At 50.8% G+C, this 25150-nt stretch overlaps 1 protein-coding gene across 1 annotated transcript in view; it reads right to left on the bottom strand.

Moving 5' to 3' along the window:
• The window catches only part of si:dkey-91i10.3 (cytochrome P450), an 86579-nt gene that overhangs the window by 17737 nt on the left and 43692 nt on the right, over positions 1-25150 (bottom strand). Inside the window, exons 4-5 of the mRNA XM_038790105.1 lie at positions 8092-8289; positions 6633-6796 (exon numbers count right to left, since the gene is read on the bottom strand). Coding sequence (XP_038646033.1) covers positions 6633-6796; positions 8092-8289 — 362 coding nt within the window. The remainder of the gene's footprint in view (positions 1-6632; positions 6797-8091; positions 8290-25150) is intronic.

Raw genomic sequence — 25150 nt, 5'->3', positions numbered from 1 at the left:
GTTAAAGTTTTTTTTTGAAGGAAGAATTTTTTTGTTTTTCTATAAAAATAAGATTGAAGAAGGAAAGAAGGGGAAAAGAAAAAAAAAAGGAAAAATAATCAGTCGTTAAAGGATGCGAAAAGCAGCGTCGAAGAAGGGAGGAAACGCGGGCTCGCCAGTGAATGAGAGGACCAGCAAAAGCGCTGACAAGATGGCGGATGGCGGACTGCATGGTGGGGCCGCACTACTTACAGTGGAGAAGATGACCGAGGTGATGGCGGTGGAGCTGGAAAAGCAGTTTTCGAGGCACATGGAGGCTTTGAGGAAGGAGATGGTGGTCGCATTGAAGTCATTGGTGGAGGAGGCAATCGCCTCGATGAGGGTAGCTGTGGCAAAGACATCTGCCGAGGTGGGAGAGCAGGGCGAGAAGATGAAGGAAGTGGAGGAGGCCGTGTTGCAGCACAGCGACCAGTTCACCTCGATGGGGGCGAGCTGCGGAGGGTGATGGAGGTCAACAAAGGACTCCGAGCAAAGCTCGAGGACTTGGAGAACCGCTCGAGGCGGCACAATCTGAGAATTGTGGGCTTGCCCGAAGGGACAGAGGGCCCAAGAGTACCCTTGCACAGAGTACTTTGCTAAGAATTTGGCGGAGTTGATGGGGGAGGGTGAGAACCCCTGCTGGTACGAGCTGGACCGAGCTCATCGGTCACTAAGGCCGAAGCCCAAAGTGAACGAGCCGCCAAGTGCAGTAATTATCTGCTTCCATAAGTACTGCATGAAGGAGAAGGTGTTAAGCTGGGCGAAGCAGAAGCGCGAGGTGCAGTGGGATGGTGCTGGAGTTCGGATCTACCAGGGCTTGACGGTGGAGTTGGCAAAAAGACGAGCGGCGTTTGGGCGAGTGAAGGCGGCACTGTACAAGGGGGTGGGATTTATTGTAATTTACTTCTCTTCACATTGTGACAGAGTTAAAGTTATTGGTTGAGTTGATTGGCATTCTGTGTTGCGACGGTTATATCTTATTTTAGTGAATGGTATGGGATGGATTGATGTTTTTGTTTTTTCTTTCTCTGGGACTGGTAGGCAGGGGCAGGTATACCTCGGCGGGGGGGAGTCACCCACGCTAGCTAACTAAAGTCGGCTAGTGAACGGAGGTGAGGTGAGAGGAGGGCTGTGGACATTGGAGCCTGGTTAGCAGGTTTCAGTGAGCCTACGAGCGAGCGGGGGGTGGAAGGGATTGATGCTGGGAGATGTTTTTTCAAGAGGAAATATAGGGGGGGTTTTGACAGGGGGGGGGGTTTTGATGTTAATAATGGATAGGGGCGGGTCAGGCTCATGGGGCAGGGCCTGGTGGTACGATGATGGTGGATAAGAAGAGCGGGGGGGGGGGGGGTGAGAGACCCCCAGTTCAGATAGTCACGTGAAACGTGAGGGGGTTAGGAGGTCCGGTCAAGAGGCCAAGGGTGCTTGCGCATCTTAAAAGTTTGAAAGCCGATGTGGCAATGCTGCAGGAGACTCACTTGAGGGTGAAGGACCAGGTGAATCTTAAAAAGGGCTGGGTTAGTCAGGTGTTTCACTCTGGATTTGACGGAAGGGCTCGAGTGGTAGCGATAATGGTCAACAAAAGAGTACGCTTCCAGATGGAGACTGTGGTGGCAGATCAGGGGGGTAGATATGTGATTGTGACAGAGGCGCTGGAGAGGCAGTTAGGGGCGCTGTTAAGTTTATACGGTCCCAATTGGGACAATGTGGGATTCGCAAAGAAGGTGTTGGGGATATCCCTGACTTGGACACACACAAACTGATTGTGGGGGGGGGGGGGGGGGGGGGGGCTGGAACTTGGTGCAGGAGCCAAGGTTGGACAGATCACGGCCGCGCTCGCTGGTCCCATCAGGGGGGGGCGAAGGCGCTGCCTGGGCTAATGGTGGAAATGGGAGGGGTGAACCCTTGGAGGTTTCTGCACCCAAGGGAATGGGAGTACTCATTTTTCTCAGCAGTCCATAGGGTATACTCGCGGATCGGCAACTTTGCGGTGGGGAAAGCTTTGCTGGCTGGAGTCAAGGGGTCAGAATATTCGGCAATTGCTGTGTCAGATCATGCTCTGCATTGGGTGGATATGGTACTGGAGAAGGTGGGGGGGGGGGGGGGGGGGGGTGCGCAGAGGCCAGGGTGGAAACTGGATGTGGTGCTTTTGGGGGAATCAAGGGTTCTGTGACAAAATTGAAAAGGTAATTGAGGAATGTGTTGGTTTCAACTGTACGGGTGAGGTGTCGAAGGCAGTTGTGTGGGAGGCTCTAAAGGCGGTGGTGAGGGGTGAGCTGATCTCGTTTAAGGCCAGGGTGGATAAAGAGGAGAGGTTGGAGCGGCAGAGGGTAATAGATGAGATGTTGGAGGTAGATAGGAGATATGCAGAAGATGGGGGCCCAGCAAAGCTGGAAAACAGGAAGGAACTACAGGCGAGCTTTGACCGACTATCTACCAGGAAGGCAGTGCGCCAACTGAGACGAGCCAGGGGTGCAGTTTACAAGCATGGAGATAAGGCGGGTCGTATGTTAGCATGTCAGCTCCGGAGGGAGGCAGTGGTCAGGGAAATTTTTCAGGTGAGGGACAGGGCAGGTAAATTGGTGGTGGCTCCGGATCTGATTAACAAGATTTTTGAGAAATTTTATGAGAGGTTGTACAAGTCAGAGCCACCTGGGGGAGACCGGGAGATGCATAGGCCCATATCACCTTTGAATATGGACGCAAAAGTATTGGCAAAGGTACTGGCGGGTAGGCTGGAGGAGTTCCTCCCGAAGGTGGTAGGTGAGGATCAGACGGGGTTCGTGAGAGGGAGGCAGCTCTTTTCAAACGTCAGAAGGGTATTGAACGTCGTTATGACACCAGCGGAGAGGAAGGAAACCGAGGTGGTTCTGGCACTGGACGCTGAGAAGGCGTTTGACCGGGTAGAATGGGGGCACCTGATGGCAGTTCTGGAGCGGTTTGGGATTGGACCAAGATTTGTTAACTGGGAAAAGCTACTATATAAGGAGCACTAACAATATCAGTTCGAGATACGTTTCTCTCCACCGTGGGATGAGGCAGGGATGTCCTATGTCCCCCCTGCTGTTTGCACTCGCGAATGAGCCGTTGGCCATTGCATTAAGAAGTTCGGGGGTATGGAAAGGAATAGTGCGGCGGGGAGAGGACAGAGCAATAGGGTGCCCTTATATGCCGATGATTTGCTGTTATATGTGTCGGAACCGAATGTGCCATTAGGGGGACACTTGCTACTTCGAGTGTTTGGGTCTTTCTCGGGGTACAAACTAAATCGAGACAAGAGTGAGTATTTTGTGGTGTCTCGGCCGGGGGTGGGGGCAGGGGGGGGGGGGGGGGGGGGGGGTGCTGCCATTCCATTGGGCAGGGACTCATTTTAGGTACCTGGGGGTGCAGGTTGCCCATGAGTCGGGGGGGGGTGCTCCATAGGTACAACATTTCTAGTTTGGTGAGGAGAGTGAAAGCCGATCTGGCAAGGTGGGATGGTCTCTCTCTGTCACTGGCGGGTCGGGTACAGGCGGTTAAAATGAACGTGTTGCCGCGATTTCTGTTTATTTTTCAATGCCTACCGATTTTCCTGCCAAAGGCTTTTCCAGAGAGACTGAGGGAAGGATTACTTTGTTCATATGGGGAGGGAAGGTGGCCACAGTGAGGAAGGTGCTGCTACAGAGGGGAAGGCAGGCAGGGGGTTTGGGTCTCCCGAACCTGATGTATTACTACAGGGCGGCGAATGTGGAGAAGGTAGGAGCTGGGTCAGAGGGGTTGATTCCCAGTGGGTCAAAGTGGAGGAGAGTTTGTGCAGGGGGTTGGGATTGAAAGCACGAGCAACAGCCCCACTCCCGATAGCTCCGCGGAAATATTCAGGGAATCCGGTATTAATGGCTTCATTGAGAATTTGGAGGCAGTTTTGACAGCACTTCGGGTTGGGGGCAGGGTCAAGGAAAATGCCGATTCGGGGGAACCATAGATTTGAGCCAGGGAAGTGGGATGGAAATTTTCGGAAATGGGAGGAGAAGGGGATTAAGGCACTAAAAGGTTTGTTTCTTAGGGGTCGGGTTGCAGGATTGAAGGAGCTGGAAGCGAAGTATGGGCTGGAGCAGGAGGAAATGTTTAGATACATGCAGGCTCGAGACTTTGCCAGAAAGGAGATACAGAGCTTCCCGGTGGAACCGGCCTCCACATTGCTGGAGGAGGTGCTGACGACAGAGGGACTGGAGAATGGGGTAGTGTTGGAGGTTTACGGAGCGATTTTGGAAGAGGAGAAAGCACCACTGGAAGGGATCAACGATATGTTTCATAGAATTTACAGTGCAGAAGGAGGCCATTCGGCCCATCGAGTCTGCACCGGCTCTTGGAAAGAGCACCCTACCCAAGGTCAACACCTCCACCCTATCCCCACAACCCAACCCAACACTAAGAGCAATTTTGGACACCAAGGGCAATTTACCATGGCCAATCCACCTAACCTGCACATCTTTGTGACTGTGGGAGGAAACCGGAGCACCCGGAGGAAACCCACGCACACACGGGGAGGACGTGCAGACTCCGCACAGACAGTGACCCAAGCCGGAATCGAACCTGGGACCCTGGAGCTGTGAAGCGATTGTGCTATTCACAATGCTACTGTGCTGCCCTTGGAGGGGTTCTGGTGTCAGGTGCTCCGGAGAGTGAATGCCTCCACCTCGTGCGCAAAGCTGGAGCTGATACAGCTGAAGGTGGTATACAGAGCACATCTCACGAAGGCGAGGATGAGCCAATTCTTTGAAGGAGTAGAAAATGTGTGTGAATGTTGTGGGGGGGGGGGGGGGGGGGGGGGGGGGGGCGCTAATCACGTTCATATGTTTTGGACCCTTCCAAAGCTGGAGGATTACTGGAAGGAGGTTTTTAGGGTAATTTCTAAAGTGGTGCACGTGAAACTGGACCCGGGCCCCCGGAGGCCATATTCGGGGTGTCGGACCAGCTAGGGTTGGAATCGGGTGCGGAGGTAGATGTTGTAGCCTTCGCCTCGTTGATCGCCCGAAGGCGGATCCTGTTGGGATGGAGAGCAGCCTCTCCACCCTGTGCCCTGGCGTGGCGGGGCGACCTGTTGGAATTCTTGACTCCTGAGAAGGTTAAGTTTGAACAGAGGGGAAGGATGGAGGGGTTCTACAATTCATGGGCATTATTCATTCCGCCCTTTCAAGAACTGGATAACATCGAACATTAGTTGGGGTGGGTGGGAGGGTTGGGGGGAGGGGGGGCTGTGTGTGTTAATGACGACTATGGGTGATTCCTGATTCCTCTTTGTCATGTGTTTGTGTGAACATGCGGGCTAATGTTTGGGGTTTGGTGGGAGGATGGGATCATTGTTATTGATATGGGGACTGACATATTTACTACTGATTATTGTTTATTGTTGGTGGGTGTAAATTCGGGAGAAAATGTGAAAAAGGAGAGGAATAAAAAATATTTTTTTAAAAAGCATACAGAATGCTTCCCTTCATTGGACGCAGCATGGAGTAAAACTGGCAAGTCATGCCAGTTATAGAACCTTGGAACGGCCACACTTACAATATTGCACACAATTCTGGTCGCCACACATACAGAAAGATGTGGAGGCTTTGCAGAGGAGGTTTACCAGGATGTTGCCTGGTCTGGAGGGTGTTTGCTATACGGAGCAGCTGAATAGACTCAGACTGTTTTCATTAGAACGACGGAGGTTGAGGGGGTGACCTAGAGGTCTACAAGATTATGAGGGGCCTGGATAGAGTGGATGTGCAGGCACTGTTTCCCAGGGCGGAGGGGTCAGTCACCAGGGGGCATAGGTTTAAGGTCTGTGGGGCAAATCTTAGAGGAGACGTGCGAGGCAGGTTTTTTACACAGAGGGTGGTGAGTGCCTGGAACGCGTTACCAGGGGAAGGTGTGGAAGCAGATACATTAAAGGCGTTCAAAAGGCATCTTGACAAATACATGGATAGGATGGGTATAGAGGGATACGGCACTAGGAAGTGCTGAGGGTTTCGGCCAAGGTTGGTATCATGACCGGTACGGGCTTGAAGGGCCTGCTCCTGTGTATTGTTCTTTGTTCATGGTGTGGAGTATAGTTTAATACAATAATTTATACCTTGTGACTTGTTCAAATCTTATTTAAGTAGTATAAATAAATCAGCTTTGTTCATTTACTTGGCTTGATGTTCTCTGTTCAACACTACGTTCTCAGGACATCCTGATTTACAAAACAAAGAACATCACACCTCGAAGGGAAATACATCCTTCCTTCGGTAACAAGTACAAAACTGCACAGTGCCCCAGGTATGGTCTCACCAACTCCGATATGGTTTCAACAAGACTTCTTTGCATTGAAGATGAACATACTATTTGGCTTCCTAATTGCTCGCTGTACCTCACTGTTAACACTGGGGTTTCTCTAAAAAGACACCTCAATCCCTCTGAACACCAATATTTACTCGTCACTCTCCTCTTAAAAAGAATTCTCCTTTCCTACGCATTGCGTGAGTTATCCCGTGACAATGCACATGATTCCTCAAAGCAACTTCACCCAGTAAACAGGTCTCCTCAGTGGGATCGAGTTTATTGCGATTAGCGGAACACACTAAGTATTAATATCATGTTGTCCTTACGGTGTCCACTGCAGCTAACAGCAGCTCACACAGACTGCCATAAATATCCACAGGAGTCATCTTGGTACTGGTCAGCAGGTAGGTGAGGTACTCCCCTTCCACTGAACATCCTTTCTCAATCCTCTCGTTCATCTCTTTGATTTTCCTGTTCACCAGCTTCTCAGCTAGAAGTTAAAGAAACACAACTGGCAGTTAAAGTAGTTGGTACAAGGATCAGAGAGGGTTTGAAGAGGGTTTTGTTCCACCCAGGGAGTGCCGGGGGATCTGGAACCCACAGCCCGAGAGGGCAGAAGAGACAGAAACCCTTAGATATGCACTTGAGATTCCACTCAACAGCGCCTTTCGGACAGCTCGAACTGGAACGGCCGAATGGCCCCCATCTGAGCTGCAAATCATTCTACGGCCGGATTTTACATTTTCTAGTAGGGGTGGGGGAGGCAAGCAGAATGGAAAGTGAGTGGACTCCAATCAGGAATCTAGGCTGGGATGTCATAGGGCAGAGGGGGTGTGACATGAAGTGGAAATCGGAAACGGTTCCGCATTTAATGGTCCCCTGCTTTCTCAATCACTCTTGTTTCCCCGACGGCAGGCTCAAAGTGCACAAATTAGGTCCAAAAGCCTCCAGGTGGTCCAGCAGAAGCTGCTGCTACATGTAGCCATGGCCCTAGTGCCGGACCTTTCCCTCCACCCGTGTTCTGCCTCGTCACATCGGCTGTGAAACCCTCCCAGACCGTTCCCAGCCCGATGCCCAAGAAGTGCAGCGGGCGACGAAAAATTACAGGGAAGCGACTCTTTCACAAGCCCAATCGCTAAGTTAATTGCTTATTTCAAAATGGTGGGCGGCCTTCTGATTTCCACACCTGCTCGCCTTCCGTAACACTGGAGACTGGCCCCATGAGCTCAGTGGTTAGCACTGTTGCTTCACAGCACATGGTAACGGGTTCGATTCCCGGCTTGGGTCACTGTGCAGAGTCTGCACGTTCTCCCCGTGTCTGCGTGGGTTTCCCTCCGGATGCTCCGATTTCCTCCCACAAGTCCCGAAAGACGTGCTTCTTCGGTGAATTGGACATTCTGAATTCTCCCTCTGTGCACCCGAACAGGCGCCGGAGTGTGGCAGTGTTAATGTAAGCCTACTTGTGACAATGATAAAAGATCATTACTGTTATTATCATTGGTGGGCCAATGTCATCCCAACATGTTTTAAGTTCAAAATAAAAACAGAAAATGCTGGATGAAGGTCTGGGAGCATCTGCGGAGAGGGAAACGGGGCTAACGTTTCAGCTCTAAAGAAGAGACTTAAGGTCTCGGGGGCAGGGGTGGGGGAAGAGGGGGCGGGGAGGGGGAGTTACCTGACTTTGTTAACGTTGCCGGGGGCTTTCCTGGACATTTTCTTGCTAATTTCTTAAAGTAAATAAGAAGAACCTCACTAAATATCCCACTGTAAATAATGTAATCTTACTGATGTAAAAGAGATAGTCCCACGCTGCTACAAATCGCTTCCACTGGGACAGGAATGGCCACGTTGCCTTCGGGAAGAAGATAATAATGGCAGAGAGGCGGAACACCTCAAACACGGCCTCGATGAACTTCTGCGTTTCCTCGGGAATGTCGTCCTCCAGGCATCCCATTCTCGTTTCGAACAGTATGGTGCAGATCGCTGAGAGAAGGAAGGCACACAAAAGAGAAAGAGATTGACAGATTGCTGGCACAACCGGCGGGACTCAAGTGAAAGAAAGGGCCTGTTAGAAAATCCTTGTGCAACTTTAAACTTGAATAACTTTTGAGGGACCAGCGTTCGGAACAAAAGGTCATTCAGGTTTGTTTTTAACGCTGCAGTCAGGAACATTCCTCCACTTTACTTCAGCGAGAATGTGCTCCCATTTGGAAAGTAGAGGTAAACAATGTATCACAAAAGTCCGGAAATTTTAATTATATGGTGTCAGAAGCTTCGGCCTCCGCCACTGATGGTGGGTGGAGGTAACCTTCTCATCCCTGCTTGGTTATCTGCCCGTCTCTAAACAACATATCTCACAAAAAAATAATGGCACGGATTTCAGCAAACACTGGTACACAGATAGGGTTCCACCCAAGGCAGGGCTGATCAGATCTGGCTGAAGATGTTTAACGGGGGGGGGGGGGGGGGGGGGATTCTCTGAGCCTCCGTGCCGAAATCGGGGCGGAGAATGGGCGTCAGACTCGGGATCGTGCCCAAATTCTCCGGTCCGCCGGCGTGGTTCTCTCATAGTTCCACCCGGCTGGCGCTCGGTGTGCCGGCTGCAGACTCAGTCCGTGGCCGCCCTGGTGGGTGGCGGGGGGTTCATTCACGGGGGGGGGGGGGGGGGCCTCCAGGATGGTGGGGGGGGCTATCTTCTTGGTGCCGGTCCGCGGTGTGGGTCACCCCCTGCAAATCGCAGAATCATCCTGGAGACTTACTCCAGGTAAATCCAGAGTGATTCACGCGCATTATTTCGCGGGGGTGGGGACATAGCCCCCAGTATTGGAGAATCCCGTCCAGGATCTTGGTATTTCTTTTTTTTTCAGCCATGGGGTGTGGGCTTGGCTGGCTAGGCCAGCATTCATTGCCCACCCCCTAACTTAAATCCCTGAAACGATCCATTCACATCGCAGGATAGGCAAATTGACTTTTTCTTTCAGAAGGTTGTGAGCCGTTTTAATTAGTCGCTGCTCATTATCTGAGAACGTTGTGGATTGTCTCGTCTGCTGTGGTGCCATTTGTCGGGGCTATTAAGATATGAGCTGAGTTTTCAGAGCAGGTTGCTGGGTGTGGGAGTGGGCTGAAGCTTGCTAAGTGAGATGGAAGCTCTCAATAAAAAGAGTCCTTTATCAGTTTTGTCGTTACGGAGCATCAGTCAGAGAGGGAACAGCCTTTAGGAAGAGTTACGTGACTGTAATAACATTGAGTTAACCCAGCTGGGCGGAGCTACGCCTCTACTGAATGCCGTCTTCACTTGTTGAATTAGGCTCTCAGGTGCAATTTCTAGTTTGCTTCTTTTGTATGCATGTCCAAGGTTGTTAAAGTTTAATATTGAACAAGGACTTTATAAAAATATATAGTATATCACACAACCACAGAACGTCCCAAAGCGCCATTTAATACATTTTTTAAGTGTAATATGGAAAATATAGAAGCCATTTTCACACAACAAGCTCCCATTAATAGTTCTTTTTTGAATTACTGAAGGGGATGTGAGCGTAGCTGGCTGGGACAGCCCTGCCCTAATTACCCTTGAAGTGAATGTTCTGCCAGGCCATTTCAGAGTCAACCACAAAGCTGTGGATCTGGGGTAGCATGTAGGCCAAACCGGGTAAGGATGGCAGATTTCCTTCCCTAAGGTGCGGAGATGCCGGCGTTGGACTGGGGTGGGCACAGTATGAGGTCTTACAGCACCAGGTTAAAGTCCAACAGGTTTGTTTGGAATCACTAGCTTTCGGAGCGCAGCTCCTTCCTCAGGTGAGTGAAGGGGTAAGTTACACAAACAGCATATATAGACAAAGTCAATGATGCAAGATGATACTTTGAATGCGAGTCTTTGCAGGTAATTAAGTCTTTACAGGTCCAGACAGTGCGACTGGAGAGAGGGATAATCACAGGTTAAAGAGGTGCGAATTGTCTCACAGTTTCAGCTCTGCGATTCTGCGTTGTCTAAGGGGCAGATGGGTTTTTACAACAATCGTGTTCATGGAAACGTAGAAAATAGGAGCAGGAGGAGGCCATTTGGCCTCTTCGCACCTGCTCCATCACCCATTATGATCGTGGCTGATCATCCCGCTCATCAGTCGTCTTTTAATTCCATATTTTTATTGGATTCAAATTTCACCAACTGTTGTGGGATTCAAACCTGGGCCCCCAAAGCATTACCGCTGGTCTGTGGATTACTGGACAAGTGAGAATACCACTGAGCCAACACCTCCCTGTGTAATGTGGAAAGTGATACAAAGTAGGAGTAGGTTATCTAGCTCATTGAGCCTGCTCCGCCATTCAATGCGTTTATTCAATTCAGGTATGGTAGCACAGTGGTTAGCACTGTTGCTTTACCACGCCAGGGACCCGGGATCGATTTCCGCCTTGGGTCACTGCCTGTGCAGGGTCTGCATGTTCTCCCCGTGTCTGCGTGGGTTTCCTCCGGGTGCTCCAGTTTCCACCCACACGTCACGAAAGACGTGCTTGTTAAGTGAATTGGATATTCTGAATTCTCCCTCTGTGTACCCGAACAGGCGGCGGAATGTGGCAACTCGGGGCTTTTCACAGTAACTTCATTGCAGTGTTAATGTAAGCCTACTTGTGACACTAATAAAGATTATTATTATGGTTGATCTGATTGTGACTTTAACCCCACTTGCCTGCCTTACTTAGAACATAGAATATACAGTGCAGGAGGAGGCCATTCGGCCCATCACGTCTGCACCGATCCACTTAAGCCTATCCACCTGATCCCCGTGACCCAATAACCCCTCCTAACCTTTTTGGACACTAAGGGCAATTTAGCATGGCCAATCCACCTAGCTCGCACATCTTTGGACTGTGGGAGGAAACCGGAGCACCCGGAGGAAACCCACGCAGACACGGGGAGAACGTGCAGACTCCGCACAGACAGTGACCCAGCAGGGAATCGAACCTATGACCCTGGCGCTGTGAAGCTACAGTGCTATCCACTGTGCTACCGTGCTTCCCTGTCTTGTAAGCCTTGACTCCCTTGTAGAACAAAAACCAGTCTAACTCAACACTGAATATATTTAATGACTCAACCTCCACTGTTCGCTGTGGATGAGAATTCCAAAGATTAGCAATCCCCTGAGAGAAGAAATTACACCCCAGATCAGTTTCAAATCCTTGAGACGCCTGGTTGATTCTCTGTAACGACAAAGCTGAAAAAATAAATATTTTTATTAAGAGCACCCATCTCACCGAGGAGACTTCAGGCTAACCCACACCCAACAATCTGCCCTGAAAACTCTGCTGACATTTTCACAGCTGTGAAATTCCACCATGTTCTGATCAATGTTAGCAGTGTCGGCCCCTTCAGTGTAAACCAGGTCTTGCTGCAGAGTGAACTGAGAGCAGGCAATGCTCATTGAAACTTGTACTTAAGAGCTGGGTTGAGATTCTTCTGGACAAGGGGAGGATCCAGGAGGGAAGATTGGAAATCAGTATTTGTACTGAACTCTAGTATCCTCAGATAATCAAGCAGTCCATGTCCAAATGCAGCAAGACCTGGGCAATATCCAGGCTTGGGCTGACAAGGGGCAAGTTACATTCGTGCCACACAAATGCCAGGCAATGACCATGTCCTACAAGAGAGGATCTAACCACTGCCTCTTGACATTGAATGGCATTACCATCACTGAATCCCCCACAATCAACATCCTGGGGGTTACCATTGATCAGAAATTAAACTGGACGAGCTAGATTCATACTGTGGCTACTAGGGCAGGTCAAAGGCTAGGAAACATACAGTGACTCACCTCCTGACCCCCCCCCCCCCTCCCCCTACAAGGCACAAATCAGGTGTGTGATGGAATACTCTCCAGTTGCCTGGATGAGTGCAGCTCCAACAACACTCAAGAAGCTCGACACCATCCAGGACAAAACAGCCCCGCTTGATTGCTCCTCCTTCCACAAACCTTCGACCATCGACGAACAGTGGCAGCCGTGTGTGCCGCCTACAAGATGCGCTGCAGTAACTCACCAAGGTTCCTTAGACAGCACCTTCCAAACCCAAGACCACTACCATCTAGAAGGACAAGAGGGTCACCACACCTCAGGCGCAGGGAGAAAGGTTGAGAAGGCAGGGCGTTCATGAATAACCTCAGCTGATATGGGAACTGAACCCACGCTACCGGCATCGCTCCGGATCATGAACTAGCCGTCCAGCCAACTGAAGTAGCTGATACTGCAATTGCAAACACAGGAATTTCAGTAAACATTAGCACTGTTTGCTAGAGAGTAGTTTGGTAAATTGTGTGACTGAACGGTTCGCAGTTGGAATGCTGATTCGCAGCAGGAATGGGACAAGGCACAACAAGTCATAGAATAATGAGGCACAGGAGGAGCCCATTCGGCCCATCGTCCCCTTGCCGGTGTAGTAAAAGTGTCCGGCGCATATAGAATTACTGTGGGACTGAGTACAGTATCACCCACACAGTGATGTAAGAAATGAAAATGAAATGAAAATCACTTATTGTCACGAGTAGGTTTCAATGAAGTTACTGTGAAAATTCCCTAGTCGTCACATTCCGGCACCTGTTTGGGGAGGCTGTTACAGGAATCGAACCGTGCTGCTATCCTGCCTGGGTCTGCTTTCAAAGCCAGCGATTTAGCCCAGTGTGCTAAACAGCCCCTACCCAGAGCACCCACCCAGGATCAGCCTAGTGTTGTGGACAGAGATGGGTGTACCAGTGTTATGGGCCAGGGTTTAGAGAACCCCAAAGTGTATCATGGAGTTCACCTGACCCACAATTTATAATAGATTGTGGTATGGGGAGCACACGGCCCACTCTACAGGTGTGGTATAGCAGAAATGAAAAAGTATTTTTTTAAGCAAAATAATGTTTATTCTATAAACTCAAGTTAACCTTTTTAAAACATACAGTGAACATCTTAGCAACCATTAATTCAAATACAACCCCCAAAGAATACAACACTAAGTAATCCTTATTTTCCTTTTAACATCCAGAAGACTTTTAATAGAAGCACATCAGGTTTAAATTCACTGCTGAGAACAGTTATAACTCTGAATTCACCAAATGATCAAGAGATAGTCTTTACATGGCAGAGAGAGCAACATTACACCTTCTGTGGCTGACTGCAGCTCCAACATTGAAACAAAACCAAAAAAACACAGACACACCCAAGCTTTTCTCAAAGTGAAACTAAATGCTGACAGACAGCCCAGCTCCACCCACACTCTGACATCACTGCAGTATAAACACCCATTTCTTAAAGGTACTCTCACTACAGTTAGTCTATAAAAAAAACACCCGCTTCTCAAATGTACTCTCACATGACACCAGCAAACATGGAGACAGGTCCTAGCTTGCACCCTTTACTGTACATTTGTAAATGGTTCTCAAGAGTCAATAAAGACTTACAGTTAACCTGCGCATGATTACAAAGACTTCTTCAGAACTCCCGAGCTGTAACCAACACCCTACAATAGCAACTCAGCGTGCCCCACACCCGTGCCATTTCCTCATACCTCTGCAATGATTTTCTCCTCCGGTGATTATCCAATTCTCTTTTGAAAGTCACAGTTGAATCTGTCTCCGGCACATTCTCAGATCCTAACCACTCGCTGCAGAAAAAAGTTTGTCCTCGTGTCGCTTCCTGTTCTTTTACCAATCACTTTAAGTCAGAGCGCTCCGGTTTATGATCTCCCAACCGATGGGAACAGTATCGACTACGTCCAGACCGTTTATCTTAACCTTCTCTTCTCGTAAGTTCATAAGATATAGGAGAAGAATGAAGGCTTTTGGGGCCATCGACTCTGCGCCGCCATTCGATCATGGCTGATCTCATCCTGGCTTTAACTCCACTGGGACAGAATAATCCACTTTAGACCAAAATAGAGGGTTCGCCACATCGTTCTTGCATTTGTGCTCTACGGCCTCTATTCATACAGTCCGTGTGACCTTTTAACTACCTGACCTGCCACCTTCAATAATTTATGCACGTATAACCTCAGGTCCCCTTCAGAATTGTATCCTTTAGTTTCCATAATTTCCCCTCATTCATCCCTACAACAAAGAAATGTCAACCTTCCAACAGCAACCCCTTCCTGGATTCAAATTTGCCCCTGACAATAAAATAAGGGGAAAATATGTTACAATAAAGGGAAATAAAGAACAGGGAGGGTGAAGGGATGGAGATCATAGATCATAGAATTTATAGAATTTACAGTGCAGAAGGAGGCCATTCGGCCCATCGAGTCTGCACCGGCTCTTGGAAAGAGCACCCTACCCAAGGTCAACAACTCCACTCTATCCCCATAACCCAGTAACCCCACCCAACACTAAGGGCAATTTTGGACGCTAAGGGCAATTTATCATGGCCAATCCACCTAACCTGCACATCTTTGGACTGTGGGAGGAAACCGGAGCACCCGGAGGAAACCCACGCAGACACGGGGAGAACGTGCAGACTCCACACAGACAGTGACCCAAGCCGGAATCGAACTTGGGACCCTGGAGCTGTGAAGCATTTGTGCTATCCACAATGCTACCGTGCTGCCCACTCGTTAGATTCCATAGAACCCCGGCAGTGCAGAAGGAGGCCATTCAGCCCATCGAGTCTGCACCGACTCTCAGAAAGAGCACCTCACCTAGATCATAGAATTTACAGTGCAAAAGGAGGCCATTCGGTCCATCAAGTCTGTACCAGTCCCTTGGAAAGAGCACTTCCACCTTAATCCCGTAACCCCATCTAACCCTTTTGGACAGTCAGGGCAATTTTGTGTGTCCAATCCACCTAACCCGCACATCTTTGGACTGTGGGAAGAAACCGGAGCACCCGGAGGAAACCCACGCAGACACGGGGAGAACGTGCAGACTCCGCACAGTCACCCGAGGTTGGAATTGAACCTGGGACCCTGGCGCTGTGAAGCAACTGTGCTAACCACTGTGCCACTGTGCCATCCCTAGGCTGTAGAATATGAGAAACTGAGGGACAGCTAATTATTATCAGAGTGCATTGCCTTTGCAGACAACATTCTAACCCAGGTCAAGGTCCAGTCGGCTGCCGTAAAAAGGTAGCTCAGTCTTTGGCCTGTGCTCTCATTGACATATGTTCCTTCATGAATCTGACGCAGGTTTCTCCAGCGTGTCACAGCAGGCTCTTTTGAGGTATCGGACCTGGTTCAGCGGGAGCAATCCTGTCTTTGAGTCAGAAGGTTGGGTGTTCAAGCCCCACTCCAGCCGACTGCGGGCGCATGCGCAGTGGGTCCCTTCTCCGCGCCGGCCCCGACGCAACATGGCTCAGGGCTGCAGGAGTCGGCGTAGAACAACAGCGGCCCCCAGCCCGAGAGGCCGGCCCGCCGATCGGTAGGGCCCGATCGCGAGCCAGGCCACAGTGGAGGCCCCCTGGGGTCGGACCCCCCCCCTCCACCCCCAACCAGGCCGCCACCGGATGGATGCACGCCGAGGTCCCGCCGGGTAAGAGCAGGTGTGAACGGCGCCGGCGGGACTCGGATATTTTTTACGGCCCATCCAGGGCGGAGAATCGGCGGGGAGGCCGCATAGAGCGGCCCCCGACCGCCGCCATGCCGACCGCACCAATGGCACCGATTCTCCGCTCTCCGTACAATCGGCGGACCGGCGTCGCCCGATTCCCGACCGGCCCTGCGATTCTCCGGCCCAGCCTGGGCTGAGAGAATCCCGCCCCCAATCTGCACACAGCAAGATCCCACAAACAACAAGATGACAAAGACCAGATAATCTGTTTCCGTGATTAAGGCGAGGGGCAAATCCTAACCGAGGACACAGGGGCTCTTCAAGAAATGCCGCAGGGTCTGTCACATCCAGAAAGGTTCAACATCTGATTGGGAAAACTGCAGCTCAGCCAGTGCCACACTGGAAGGATGTGGTGTATTGGTACCGTCACGGGACCAGTAATCCTGAGACCCAGGGAAATGGGTAGGGATGGGGCTGGTTTAGCACACTGGGCTAAAACGCTGGCTTTTAAAGCAGACCAAGGCAGGCCAGAAGCACGGTTCAATTCCCGTACCAGCCTCCCCGAACAGGCGCTTGAATGTGGCGACTAGGGGCTTTTCACAGTAACTTCATTGAAGCTTACTCGTGACAATAAGCGATTTTCATTTCATTTCATTTCATAATGCTGTTGGGGTCTTGGGGTCCACCATGGCAGATGGTAAAATTTGAATTCAATTAATGATGACCATGAAACCATTGCCGACTGTCGTAAAAACCCACCTGGTTCACTAATCTCCTTCAGGGAAGGAAATCTGCCTTCCTTACCCGGTCTGGCCTCCGTGACTCCACAGAGTGATGTGGTTGACTCTTAACGGTCCCCCATTGAAATGGTCTGGCACGTCACTCACTTTAAGGGCAATTAGGGATGGACAACAAATGCTGGCCCAGCCATCAACGCCCACATCCCAAGAACGTATTTTTTAAAAAACTCCCTCAATAATGGCACGCGAGCGTCGGTCTAGAATTTTGTGCTAACGTCTCTGGAATGGGGCTCAAGTCCACCACCCTCCGACTGCATGAGCCACAGTGGACACGGGAAAGGTAAGATGAGGAATAAGCTACCGAGTCTGTTTATTCCTTATCTTTTGCGGTTCAAACAGACCCAACTCTCATTTAAACTTCAGTGACCCGACTTGACAACATTTCCCCAGTGACCGTTGAACCTTTATTTTCCACAGCTTTGAACTGAGGTAGTGAGGTGAAAGGTCGAGGAACCCTGACAAGAGTGAGAGAAAATCAACAGTCTGCAGCTGAGCGAGGCCTAGTTTGGGTTTAAAAAGCCTGCCGGCCGCAGAAGGAAAGTGAAAAAAAGACTTGCAGCGATGCAGTGCCGTTCGTGATCTCAGGGTGATTCAAAGTGCATCGCAGCCAATGGCGTTGTAGCAACATGACTCCACCAGACAGGAATAAACAATGGGCGTTTATTTACACAACGTGCTGTTTACAGAGTGGTGCAGTCGCGATGCTGCCTGTCTGCCTCCTGGATTGAACTCAGCAAAAGCCCGGGCTCTAGCGACCGATTGCACCCCGCCAAACCCCCCACCGCCCGCCCGAAGGTCACCCCTTATAAGAGGTCAGCCACTACATCCCTGTGGTAGTCACCACTGATGTATATATATAGGATGTCTATATAGGTGCTTTACGGTAAGGCCCCTGTACTACAGTTGTGGGGGTAGATCCCTGCCTGCTGGCTCCGCCCAGTAGGCGGAGTATAAATATATGTGCTCCCCGTGCAGCAGCCATTTTGCCAGCTACTGTAGGAGGCCACACATCTCAGTGAAATAAAGCCTCGATTACATCCTACTCTCATCTTTGCGTAATTGATAGCGCATCAAATCTTCCCCCTCTAAATTCCTTAATCTACAGAATGACAGTTAACGCATACATTCCCCATAATTTACAACAATTAATATTTTTAATCAGTCCACCAAAAACTCAGGGTGCGAATACACGTGCAAAACTGAGTCCTATTTTGGGTGTGAATAGCGGAGCCTTTCTCGACGCCTGCTTTTTTCTGACCTCGATCAGGAACACCCGGCGAGGCCATACTTACTTCACATTTTTAAATGCCGCCCTGATCTCTTGACCTCCCCCGGACACTCCACCACGGCCTCCAGATCCCCCCACCACCCCAACTTATCTCTTAGGGGGTCATCGAACCCTCTTCCCCCCCCCCCCCCCCCCCCTCCCCCATCCCACCTCTTAAGGGCAGGCAGCCCTGGATCCAATCCCTGGCATGGGTAATCTAGCACCTGGGCACCTTGGCCCTGCCAGATTGGCAATACCAAGGTGCTCAGGTGCCAGCGGGAGTGCCAAGGTACCACCCTGCCCAGAGCCTGACCACCCAAGGGGTCCCTTATGGCCCGGAAGACCCCCAAGGTGCCGTTATGCATGGTCTACACTTGAATGGACCACTGTTAAACAGTACCATGGGGAGGGCTCCCAGGTGTGGGCGTTCCTTCCTGGGCCTCGGGAGAATCGGGCGCGGCCTATTTAAATTAGCCTGATTGCTAATTTAATATGTTAATCTGATTCTCCCCCAACGAGGCTGTCATAATATCCACTCATGTATACAATGAGATACAGACAGGCAGTGACTGACACACAGAATAGCCAATAAACACACAGGACACAGAACAACCAATCACCAGACAGGACACTGCAGGGTACATTACCACCATAAAACACACGAGCCATCAAGACTCTGCCTTTTCTCACTGGATACAGCTACAGAGATAGTCAGGGTGCACAGGGCAGTGAGCGCCATCTCCATGTGAAAGAGAGCCAGTCTGGTCAAGCCAGACAGAGGTTAGCAGTTTAGATTAATAGAGTGTCAGCCCACAGCCGATTATAAAACAAAGAACTAAGAAAATTACAGCACAGGAACAGGCCCTTCGGCCCTCCCAGCCTGCGCCAATCCAGATCCTTTATCTAAATCGGTCTCCTATTTTCCAAGGTCTACTTCCTTCTGTTCCCCGCCCGTTCATATACATGTCTAGATGCATCTTAAATGATGCTATCGTGCCCGCCTCTACCACCTCCGCTGGCAAAGCATTCCAGGCACCCACCACCCTCTGCGTAAAAAAATTTCCACCCACATCTCCTTTAAACTTTCCCCCTCTCACCTTGAAATTATGACCCCTTGTAATTGACCCCTTGTAATTATGTCCAGCAATCATCAGGTTCAATAAAACCATCTCCTGTGTCGGAAGCCTGTTTCTAGTCTTACTGCATCCAGTTGCAGTCAGTGTTAAACTAACTCATATAACACATCAGAGGTGATCACGTTAGATCTCGCGAGGCGGTCGGGGCGTCACAAATCTCGCAAGAGGCCTCCCGTGAGATTTAACAGTCTTGTCACGTCACCGGGTCTGCCGTGACGAGGCCGTTCGGTCGCGCCCTCAGTCGATCTGGTGGTTTCTGCTTCGTCCTCCAGCAGCGCAACTCCACCGACATGGATACTTTCTGAAGAAACTGTTACACTGGGTCTCTCTCCTGGTATTGATGCTTCAACCTCCTCTCTTTCAGTCGGAACAATACTCTCACCTATCACAGGCTGATTGGGTGGCTGTTGGCTTATTTTTTGCGTGGGTGGGGGGGGGGTGGGGGTGCCAAAAATTGGAAAAGGGAGGCGAGTGCCCGAGTGATTGCGAGCTGGGCGGAGGGTGCTGGTTGGGGGAGGTGCGGGGAGGGTAAGGTTTGTTCCCTGTTGCCGCGTTTGGCTTTTGTATGTTTGTGATTATGCATGTATTTAAAAGCCTTCAATAAAATGTTTTTTCGAAAACAAACGCACCCGGCTGTAACACTGGCTCCTTGGGCGCCTCTCGCCCGAGCAGATGTTCCACATGTTACTGTCCTGCCCACTCATCTCGTACAGTAACCATCCTGTAACCGGCCGCAACAATTCCTGGAACCCAGCTGGGGCCACTCCCGAAATTTCTCCCATAAACTGGGTCATCTATTTCCAATGATCTGTCATCTTTAGTCGAATCACAGTTCCTCTTTTGTGTAACTCTCTTGCCTCTGTCCTCCCCGCTGAATTTGGGAACACACACACACTACGGCTCATCAATAGTTCTGCTTGAGATATAGGGGCAGCAGGGTAGCATGGTGGTTAGCATAAATGCTTCACAGCTCCAGGGTCCCAAGTTCAATTCCCGGCTGGGTCACTGTCTGTGTGGAGTCTGCACGTCCTCCCCCTGTGTGCGTGGGTTTCCTCCGAGTGCTCCGGTTTCCTCCCACAGTCCAAAGATGTGCGGGTTAGGTGGATTGGCCACGATAAATTGCCCGTAGTGTCCTAATAAAAGTAAGGTTAGGGGGGTTGTTGGGTTACGGGTATAGGGTGGATACGTGGGTTGGAGTAGGGTTATCATGGCTCGGCACAACATTGAGGGCCGAAGGGCCTGTTCTGTGCTGTACTGTTCTATACCTGTGGTCGAGTGCGGGGTGGTCCTGTACACTAAGAGGAACCCAGCTACGTTTGATTCCAAAGATGCACCGAATGTTTCTCGAAGCCGGCCTTGGACTGGACTGCCCGCAAAGCCAGTCCCATGGATGAGGGATGATACAGCGCAGTCCTGATCTGCTTTATCCCACTGGAAGACATAATCGGCCATCGGGCAGAGAATCGACTCCAACGCCCAAATCGGGGCCGGCGCCGGTTTGACAGCGGTCAGCCATGCCCCGCCTCCTCGGAAATGGCACCATCGAGTCACGCGCCGTTGCAACGCCGTTGGCGCGTCATCGGCCAGCCCTTCTGCGATGCTCCACCCCCTGATGGGCCGAGATCCCGACCTCGCGGGACACGTGTGGTCCCAGCGGTTGGGAACCCGGTGTGGTGGCTGTGGACTGTGTCCAGCGCCGCCACACCCGGCCGGGATCTGTGCCGCTGGCTGGGGGGGGGGCTTCCTCGAGGGCTGGGGGGGGGGACAGGTGGGCTGAGAGGTCACGAATGGCGGGTCAGGTCCGTGCATGGCCGGCGCCGTGTTGTACGGCGCGACCGCTGCAGGTCATCGGCCCGGCGCATGCGCGGCCAGGGACCCGGCCATTCTCTGACCGTTTTCGGCCTGGGAGGCGGGGGTTTCACCCGGCGCTGGTGCTGGCCCCTCACCGGCCCCGGAATGGGTGAGGTGCCGGCGCTGATTTTTTTTTCACGTGAACGTCCCACGGATTCTCCGTTCGAGCCGGCACTTAGCCGCAGAAACGGAGCATCTAGCCCGTTGAACTTTGAACTTCGGTGCTTGTAAAAACCGTTCCGTTATCTGAACCGAGCATTCATGGAGCGCGAAACACTGGTGAAGCTGTGGTATGTGCATTCTCAAATACTTCCAACCATTTGGACTGGACGTATATCAATAATAGAAGCATTGTGCCCAAAAACAGTCCGGCATAATCTACATCAGGGGTGGGCAAACTTTTCCGTGCAAGGGCCACATTCAGAAATTCACAATTCACAAAGGGCCGCATAGTATATTAAGTAAAATAATTACTTCACCCGGTTATGATTCTGGGCGCCTCATATAGAACATAGAACATAGAACAGTACAGCACAGAACAGGCCCTTCGGCCCTCGACGTTGTGCCGAGCAATGATCACCCTACTCAAGTCAACGTATCCACCCTATACCAGTAAGTAACCCAACAGCCCCCCCCCCCCCCCCATTAACCTTAAAAAAAAACTTTTTTTAAATAAAAAAATTTTTTTTTTTTTTTTTTTTAATGACTTGGTGGGCCGCAGAAATACCTTTGGCGGGCCGTAGTTTGCCCACCCCTGATCTACATGGACCCGTACCCATGGCCAATCCAGCCATTTCCCAGTGTGCACAGGGGGTATGGCATGTAACGTCTGCCGTAACTGGCTCTGATTGCAGTGCTTCACAGTGCTTCAGGAGGGGTTGGGGGGGGGGGGGGGGGGGAGGTGGGAGAGTGAGGGGGTATACTCTCTAGCAGTGAAAGGTGACTGAGGGCTTCGGTGTTGTCTGAGCTGTTGGTCGGTGTTCGAATGTATATTCATAGGCTGACAAGATCAGTGCCCAGCGCTAAATCCTGGCCGATGCTGGGGGCAGAGTAGCATTGTCCGCCTTGAAAAGACCCACCAGCGGCTTGTGATCCGTTGGCGGCACTGTGGCACAGTTGTTAGCACTACTGCCTCACAGCTCCAGGGTCCTCGGTTCACGGTCTGCACATTCTCCCCGTGTCTGCGTGGGTTTCCTCCGGGTGCTCCGGTTTCCTCCCGAAGATGTCCAAAGATGTGCCGGTTAGGTGGATTGGCCATGATAAATTGCCCCTTAGTCCAAAATTGTCCAAAGGGTGAGGTGGGGTTACTGAGTTACGGGGATAGGGTGGTGGCCTAGCCTATGTAGGGCGCTCTTTCCAAGGGCCGGTGCAGACGCGATGGGCCGAATGGCCTCCCTCTGCACTGTAAATTCTGTGATTCTATGGTTCCATGAGAGTAAAATGTCTTCCGTGGACATACTGGTGGAATATTTTAACTCCGTACACAGCAGGCAATCCTTCTTTTTCTATTTGCAAATAATCTTTTTCAGCTTCTGAAAGGATTCTTGACACGTAGGCCTCTTGCACCCATCATCCCCAACTGCCCCAACTCCATACGGAGAGGCGTCACACGTCAGCACGAACGCCGTGGACGGGTCAAAATATACCAGTGGACAAGATGAACGTAGTAGTTGCCTGACCTTATTAATAGCTTCTCTCTGTGGAGCTTTCCAGAACCATCTCTGGTGTTTCTTCAGTGACACATGTAAAGGAGCTGATGGGGTTGACGGATTTGGAAGGAAATGCCCGTAATAATTAACCACCCCAGGAATGATGTAAGCTCTGGGTGTTCCCAGGGGTCCACGTGCCTCCTTTATTGCCCTTATAGAACAGGTGGTGGAAGCAGAGGCGTTGAATATTTTTAAGGCAATGGGGGGGGGGGGGGTTAAAGGTTATCGGGGGTAAACAGGTTGCAGATTTGAGATCTCCATCAGATCGGCCAAGATCTTATTTAATGATGGAGCAAGCCCGAGGGGCTGAATGGCCTCCTCCTGCTCCTTGTTTGTGTGTTACATATGTGCGGCGCTGAACCATTCGCATCCCCCTGGGATAGAGAATTCCAAAGGTTGACAGCCCTTTGAATCAATTTATTCCTCCTTGTCCCTTTCCTAAATCGACCCCGTCCCCGGGTCACTGTTTGGGTGGGGTTTGCCTATTCTCCCTGTGCCTGCGTGGGTCTCACCCCCCCCCCCCCCCCCCCCCCCCCCACAAAGCAAAGATGTGCAGGGTAGGCAGGTGGATCGGCCACGCTAAATTGCCCCTTAATTCAAAACTTTAAAAAAAACCTCTTCCTTAAATGGTTGGCCCCCTTATCCCACAGACCAAACTAGCGAATCCAGGACGAGGCCCCTTCGGCCCTTTAAGGCCGGCTCCACCATTGGATAAGATCATGACTGGCCTGATTCTGGTCTCAGCTCCAATCTCCGCGTAACCGTTGACCCCTGCCCCCCCCCCCCCCCCCCCCCCCCCACCACCTTGTTTATCAAAACTCTGTCCAACTCAACTTGGAACAAATTGAATGACCCAAGCTCCACTGCTTTGATGAGAAGAGAGTTCCGCAGACTAACTCCCCTCAGAGAAAAAGCCTCGCCCGATCTCGGTCTCAAAAGGGAGGCCTCTCATGTTGAAACCGTGCTCCCGAGATTGAGTTCCCCCCCCCCCTCCCACTGTGAGTGGAAACACCTCCCCGGTATCCTCCTTAACAAATTCCCTCAGGATATTCCAATAAGGTCACCTCTCATTCCTCCAATGGGTAAAGGCCCGACCAACTCAACCTTTCCTCAGAAGACAAGTCCTTCGTCCCACACGTGTGTCAAGTGAAACGTCGCTTCAAAAACAATTATATATATTTTCCCAAATAATAAGACCAAAACCACACAAAGTATCCCAGATGTGGTCTCCCCCAGGCCCTGTACAGCTGCAGTAAAACATCACTACTTTTATGTAAATATAGAAAATAGGTGCAGGAGTAGGACATTCGGCCCCTCCAACCAGCACCACCATTCAATATGATCACGGCTGATCATCCAAACTCAGTATCCCATTCCCGCTTTCTCTCCATACCCCTTGATCCCTTTAGCCGCAAGGGCCACGTCCAGCTCCCTCTTGAATATATCCAACGATATATATTCCAATCCTCTGGCAATGTAATCCAACATTCCATTTGCCCTCCTAAGCTCTGGCTGCACCTGCTCACTAACGTTAAGCGATTCATGTACCAGGACGCCCTCTGACCCGTGAATCACAAGATTTATTAGAACGCACCAGGGACGAGTGATTTCAGTTCTATTGAGAGACTGGAGAAGCCGGGATTGTCAGCAGAGGAACTGAGGGGTGATTGAATGAAGGTGGTCAAGATCATCAATGGTTTCGATAAGAACGCAGAGGGCGAAACTGTTCCCACTGCCAGCAGGGTCGGTGAGCAATGGCAACAACCTGCTTGGACGCAGTGTCTTTAACGTAGCAATACGCCCCCAAATCAAAACAAGAGCAACATTTTTACGCAAAGGAGGAATAAGCACAGATGACCAAAACCTTCGTCAAAGAGGCAGGTTTTGAGGGGAATGGGGTTTCTCGAGTTAGGTGGAGAGGTTTCTGCGTAAAGGAGAGCAATGGGCGATTTAGCAGCAGCCTTTGTTTTTATTCATTCAAGGGATTTGGCCGCCGCTGACTAGGCCAATGTATATTGCCCATCCCTAATTACCCTTGGGTAGGTAGTGCTGCCTTCTTGAACCGTTGCAGCCCATGTGGTGCAGGAACACCCACGGGCAAACCTGTGAAAGAGTAAATTGTTTGCCAATTTTGTTATTGGCAAAAGAGGTGAGACCGAGTGTGGTGAATGTAATATATATGATATGATAATTCACTCTGTCTTTGTAAGCGCAGTAGCATTATCCAACCACTAGGGGGAGTAGCTCTGGGAGTACTCAGGAACCTGTACTGGGCTCCACCCTTGGCTCCGCCCACGACTCCTCCCCCTAGTGCTGCTGTATAAATACCCTTGTCCAGAGACAGCCTGAGTTCACTAAGAGTTCATCAACGGGTAACAGGCTGGCTCTGAAGTAAGTCGATTAAAGCCTAGATTCATATTGGAAACACGTGTCTGGTGAATTGATGGTTCCATCACCGAGGAGATATGGTCCTCGCAACCCCCTCACCGTCACCAGCCCCACCCCGACAGTAAAGACAGCCTTGTGCCCGCCGACTCAGAACCTGGCTACCCACAGCGATGTTACACTG

This window comes from Scyliorhinus canicula, chromosome 2, assembly GCF_902713615.1.
Source record: "Scyliorhinus canicula chromosome 2, sScyCan1.1, whole genome shotgun sequence".
NCBI classification, from domain to species: Eukaryota; Metazoa; Chordata; class Chondrichthyes; order Carcharhiniformes; family Scyliorhinidae; genus Scyliorhinus; species Scyliorhinus canicula.
The sequence above is the reverse complement of the archived record's forward strand: the minus strand, read 5'-3'. Positions and strand labels throughout refer to the sequence as shown.